This window comes from Sarcophilus harrisii, chromosome 4 (assembly GCF_902635505.1).
Source record: "Sarcophilus harrisii chromosome 4, mSarHar1.11, whole genome shotgun sequence".
In the NCBI taxonomy this organism is placed as follows: domain Eukaryota; kingdom Metazoa; phylum Chordata; class Mammalia; order Dasyuromorphia; family Dasyuridae; genus Sarcophilus; species Sarcophilus harrisii.
In genome coordinates, this window is record NC_045429.1 from 435,955,004 (window position 1) to 435,961,549 (window position 6,546).

At 42.5% G+C, this 6,546-nt stretch overlaps 1 protein-coding gene across 1 annotated transcript; it reads right to left on the reverse strand.

Moving 5' to 3' along the window:
* Positions 1-4,429: 4,429 nt before the first annotated feature.
* Positions 4,430-5,458, reverse strand: LOC116423660 (gap junction delta-2 protein-like). Its single transcript, XM_031968736.1, has one exon. The coding sequence runs from the start codon at positions 5,456-5,458 to the stop codon at positions 4,430-4,432; it is 1,029 nt and encodes a 342-aa protein (XP_031824596.1).
* Between the last annotated feature and the right edge of the window lie 1,088 nt (positions 5,459-6,546).

The following is a 6,546-nucleotide window of genomic DNA, read 5'->3' on the forward strand; positions in this document are numbered from 1 at the left end:
CCAAGCAGCTGGGGCCAAGAACAAGCGACTAGACAGGATGAAAAATACGCAAAACTCTCTCTGGGAGTCTTGTGAAACCCTGACATGAATTATGAAAGGAAATCTTTCTGAAAGACCTCAGCCTAGCACCCCACACTTTAGAGATAGGGAAACCGACAGGAAGATTGGAGGCTTCAAAATAGCAGAGAGTAGAATCTCCTGCAGACCTTGGCAATAGGCAAATACCAAAGTCAAGTCAAATCAGCAAATCTTTATTTATAGTAAGAACGATAGCTAACGTTTAGATAGCATCTCCTATGCTCCAAGCATTTTGCAAAGCACTTTACAGATATTATCTCATTTAATCCTCACAACGACTCTTCAAGATAAATTATTATCCTCATTTTACAGTTGACAAAAGCGAGGCAGACAACGATCGGCTTGCCCTTAGTCACACAGCTAATGTCTGAGGTCAAATTTGAACTCGTTGCCTGGCTCGGAGCTGCTTAAATTTTTTCCAATCATGACTTTTTTGCCTGAGAAGTTTTTACATGATTCTAGGTATGTAGGTATATAAAATAGATCTAATTTACTGATAATAAATTATGATTCTGTGACTCACACACACACAATCGGTTATAAGACCCCACATGGGGTCTAGCTGTAAAGCACTGAGGAATGGGTTGATGGAGAGTAGACAAAACTTGATAAAAGTCAGGCACTGCCCTCAATAATCTAAGTGAGAAGATGAGCTTATAAACAAAGTTAAATAGCAACCACGACAAAAGAATTAAATCATAAGTTTAATTTTGGCAGGAGAATGCACCAGGCAGTGAATCAATTAGATAGAAAATTTGTTCACTAGAAATTCAGAGGAAGAAAGGCTGACTTGGAGTCCCCAGGGTTAGACCTTAAAGGCTGTGGGCAGGAATTCCATGTCAATAAAGCGGCCCTGTGGATCAGCCAAATCACATCCTGGGACTTTGATCACCAGGATGATCTACTTTCCCTGACCACTGCTACCCCTATAGAATCTTTCCTATTAGAATAAAAGTGGCTTTTATTCTAATAGGAAACAATCAATTCTCATTGATTCATTAGTTCAAATAGGGGGGATGGAGAGGGGAATGACATTACAAGCCAGTGGGACAGAATTAGCAAAAGCATGGAGGTGGGAAAATAAAGTACATTGGGGCACATTAATGAACCCAATTTAGCCTAGGGAAAAGAATTGTTCATTGACATACTGAGAAAGTTGGAAAGATAAGTTGGGGATAGTTTGTAGAAGGCCTTGAATGCCTGGCTAAGAACTTTGTCTTGTGGTTACTTGGGAGTTATTGAAGATCTTAAAGCACAGCATAAGTAGCAACGTATTGGAGCCAAGGGTGTGCTCTTCACCTTTGAGGATTTCCAGTGAGCAAATGCTCCACATTGAAAATTTAACAGTTGTTAAAATTTTAATGTGGAGCATTTGATCACTGGAAATCCTCAAAGGTACAAATTAGGCCTTGATCTATTATTTTGTTGATTGTCTAAATTTAAGAAAGTGATGGAGAAGATATTAATATTGTGGATTAACCTTAAAGTATGCACTGCTTTTCCCCTTTTTTCCCCCTTTTTTGTCTTTTTTCTAGAAAGCTGGTTGTTAAACAATTACCAGCACATTTAGATTAGGGATGAGGAATGAACTTTCCAAGTGATTAGATCTGGTTACTTTAATCTCTGCTCAAAAATCCTCCCTAGTTCTTTATGACTTATCTAACAGAGTTCAGAATTTTTTCACCTGGCATTCAGAGCCTTCCAGAATCTTTCATCTTTTTTGTCTTGCTGAATTTATCTCATGTTATTTCCCTCCATATATTCTAGGTTCCAGACTAATTAAGATACACCCCATCTACCCACCCAGAGGCAACTATATGGAGCAGTGGATAGAGAACTTGTACTGGAGTCAAAAAGACTTGAGTTCAAAACTAGCCACTTGCTAGCTATATAACCCTAGGCAAGTCATCTAACCCCAATTGCTTCAAAAAAAAAAAAAAAATGATTCAGACTTCTCTTTATCTCCTGAATATACTTTGCTGCTTGTTAGGTTTCTGGTGGTTGTTTTTTGCTTGTATTGTCCCCTGGGTCTGATTTTCCTCCCTGACCTACTTCATCCACTGGAAAATCATCTTGTATTCTTTCATTCTTATCAGTATTTTATTTTATTTTATTTTTGCTGAGGCAATTGGGGTTAAGTGACTTGCCCAGGATCACACAGCTAGGAAATGTTAAGTGTCTGAGATCAAATGTGAACTTATTTCCTCCTGACTTTAGGGCTGGTCCTCTATCCACTGCCACCTTATCAGTCTTTTAAAATCCAACTGAAATGTCAGTCCCTCCTTGAAGCTTTCCAAACACACTCCTGTGGTTACCCACCTTCCCCTTCTGCTCAGCCCTTCGGCCTCGCACCCAGGTTTGTTGGCAACAACCTCAACTCCTCACCCTCACGCCTATCCCACGTAACTACTCATCACCTAATATCATGGTCACTAACATAGCTCTCTTGTCCTTTTCCTCCTCACCACTCAAAAGGTTACCAGCCTAGCTCTGGCCCTCATCACCTCTCACCTGGCCTACTACAATAGGTTTTGCCTCAACCTCTCAGGTCTCCAGTCCACACAGTCACACAGGTGTGGCCATTCCCCTATTCAGTAAACTCTAGTGACTCCCCATTACTTCTGAGATAAAACATCAACCTCTCCAGTAGCGATTCAAATAACGGCTGGGCTCCCCCAAACCTTTCCAGCCCTCTTGCACTTTATCAGCATCGTATGAACTACACGCCTGTCAAACTGACTTTCTTAACATTCCTGCTACATCATACTTCATTTCCCACCTACATGTCTTTGTCCTGGCCGTCTCACATGCCTGCAATGCCCTCCTTTTTCATGTCTACCTTTTAGTCTGTAGTTTCCTTCAAGAATCAGTCAAAATGCTCCTTTCTACATGAAGTCTTTCTTATTTTCACTAATAACTTGGGTCCTTCTTTCTTCCCTCCTCCCTCCCCGCCCCAAACACTTAGCATTTATTTTGAATACAAACTCTATACATATATATAGGCATATCTATATATATATATACACACATATATATAGGTATATACTTATATATATACTTACAAATAGATAGATGATAGATAGATAGATAGATAGATAGATGATAGACAGCTAGATGACACAGATAGATGATTGATAGATAGATGACAGACAAATAGATGATAGATAGATAGATGATAGACAGATGATAGATGACAGACAGATAGATAGATGGTAGATGAGAGATAGATGACAGACAGATAGATAGATGATAGATAAATAGATGATAGATAAATGATAGATGATAGATAGACAATACAGATAGATAGATAGATGACAGACAGATAGATGATAGATAAATAGATGATAGATAGATGATAGATGAGAGATAGATGAGAGACAGATAGATAGATGATAGATAAATGATAGATGATAGATAGATAATACAGATAGATAGATAGATGACAGATAGATAGATAGATGATTGATAGATAGATAACATATCTATGTTGTCTCCTCTGGCTAGAATGTAAGCTTCTCAAGGGCAAGGACCATTTTCTTTCTTTCTTTGTAGCCTGAGTTCCTGACCAATGATAAGTATAGTAGCATATGCCATGAGTGCACTAATACATACTCATATAAGCTTAAAGGTAAAGACAGAATTATTTTTTAAACTTTGCACTCCTCAGAGTTTAGCGCCATTCCTCATAATTAGAAATTGCTTAATAAATATTTATTGAACTTGAAATGTAAATTTGAAGGCATGAATGGGTGGGTCCTAGGTATGTGCGTGTGTCTTTTCCCAGGACCAGCAGTAAGTCCCGTGGGACCACCTCTTCCCTAGCAGCTGGCACAAGACTTTGTTCAGAGCATGTGCTGAAAGAACATTCTTAGAATTGTTTAAATAAGTTGAATTCAATGTGCAAACGTGTGTTTTCAGATTATGAATCTGGCCTCCAGTATATGGGAGGGATCACTGAGGCCGTTTACAATAGGATTATAATTGTCCAGGCTGAAGCTGACAAGGACCTGAGGGCTTCGGCCTAGGAGAGAAAAAAATTAGATTCCTATATTTGGGAACAGAAAGGAAAGAATAAATTGAAATACACCTTGATGATGTGAAGGGAGAGAGAGTGAGAAAGTTGCCTTGATTCTATATATCTAGGCAGGAAACCAAGCCAGACAGATAGATAGATGATAGATAGGTCATCAGGAGGGTCAGTTATTCGGATCTGCGAAGGTCATTCTTCCGAGAGTGCATTTTCTCAGTATCCAGTGGGGAAGAGGGAAGGAAGTGACCCCGTGGCCTGGCTGTGATGGCCACTCTAGTCACTCTCCCTCACCTTGGATGTAGGCTGGGGGGGGTGGGGGGGCTATAACCAGGATTTTTTCCTGAGAGGCATTTTGGGGGGCTTTTCCTTTGTAGATTTGTGGTTGGTGTGTCCCTCCAAAGCTGACTGTGCTGCATCCATAGTCACAGGGACCACCGTGTGCACAGGATGCCCGGACCCCCACGCAGGCAGCAAGGAGGCTTCCAGGAGCATCCTCTGCTGACTGGAGTCCAGAAGAGGCAGGAGCCACGGCCTGTGGGGCGGGGAAGCCTTCCCCAGGTACTGGCAGCAATTGACACAAGCCCTGAAAAGCATCCGGAAGGTGAAGAGCCAGCCCAGGTAGTGCAGCTCGGCCAAGTTCAGGAAAAAGCAGCCAAGGCCCACCCCAAACATAAAATTCAGAAAGATCGTTTTCTCCGTGGCCCTGGAGACGAAGCAGTCCGTCTGGGTGGGACACGGGTAGGTTTCGCAGCGAAACAAGTGGGGGACGTCAAAGCCGAACAGGTAATACTGGCCCACCAGGAATCCCAGCTCCAGGAAGGATCGCAAGACCACGTGCACGATGTAGATGACCAACACGCGGTTGGCCAGTTGGACGGGGTCCTGGGAAGCGGGCCTGGGAAGGCCCTCCTCCCCGTCCACACTCTGCCCCTCCAGGGGGATGGAGGGCACCAGGCCCCCGGAGCCTGGAAAGGCCTGCCGGGAGGCCGCCTGCCTCAGCCACAGCTCCAGCAGCCCGTCCCTCTCCACCTCCAGGCGCTCCTCCAGAGCCACCTGGTGCAGGAGGCAGACGATGTAGAAGATGGAGGGTGTGGCCACCAGGACTATCTGGAAGATCCAGAAGCGGAGGTGGGAGATGGGGGCGAAGCTGTTGTAGCAGACGTTGGTGCAGCCGGGCTGGAGGGTGTTACAGGTGAACTTGGACTGCTCGTCCCCGTACACGGCATCCCCCACCAACGTGACCAGGAGGATGCGGAAGATGAGCAGGGCCGTGAGCCAGATCTTGCCGATGACGGTGGAATGGTTCTGGACTTCGGTAAGAAGCCGGCCCAGGAATGACCAGTCGCCCATCTGTAGGGGCAGAATCAACCACAGAATTCGTTTCCTTTCACATTTTAATTATACTTATATATTAAAAAAAAAAAAAACCTGGGGCACCTAAGTTGCACAATGGATAGAGCACCAGCAAGTCAGGAGGACCCCGATTTCAAATCTGACCTCAGACACTTAATATTTCCTGGCTGTGTGACCCTGGGCAAGTCACTCAACCCCAACTGCCTCAGCAAAAATAAGTAAATAAAAATTTTTTAAATCTTCATATATACATATTTGATATCTTCCTATATATATGTTCCAATATATATATTTTAAAACTATATCCTTCCAATATCTTCCCCCAAGAGAACATTTCCTTACATCAGCAACTCTGCTGGACAACACATGTAACATCCCACATACAGAGTCCCCCACCAAAAGGAAGGAAATGTGAAAAATCCTGGAATTAGAATTCAGAGGAACATGTGAAGTCCTTTTATTTTACTGAAGGTAGCTAGGAGGATAATGCATTGAAAAGAGCACTGGGCCTAGATTTAGGTAGAAATGAGTTTAAAATTGACCTCAGACATTTACTTGCTACATGCCGCCTGAATAAGAACCTCTACTTCAGTTCCCTAACCATAAAATAGGGATTATAATAGTCCCTACTTCCCAGAGTCAATTTGAGAATAAATAAGATGATATTTGCAAAGCACGTGGCACACAGTAGGCACTCTATAAATTCGTATTCCCTTCCCCTTATAGAAAAGGAAAGGTGAATGGTCTTGTGGTAGACAGAGCCATCTGTACCCAGAGAGGGGATTGTGGGAAGAGAGTATGGACCACAATGTAGTATTTTCACTTTTTGTTGTTGTTTGTTTGCATTTTGTTTTTTCTCATTTTTTTCTCTTTTTGATCTGATTTTTCTTGTGCAGCAGGATAATTATGGAAATACGTAAAGAAGAATTGCACATGTTTAACATATATTGGATTACTTGCCATCTAGGGGAGGGGTGGGGAGAAAGGAGGGAAAAAATTTGGAACGCAAGGTTTTGCAAGGGTGAATGTTGAAAATTATCCATTTTGAAACCATTACATTGAATTCCCAATCCCTATATTTTTGC

Excerpts from the sequence above, each read along its gene's own strand:
- LOC116423660 (XM_031968736.1), bottom strand. The coding sequence starts at position 5,458 with ATGGGCGACTGGTCATTCCTGGGCCGGCTTCTTACCGAAGTCCAGAAC.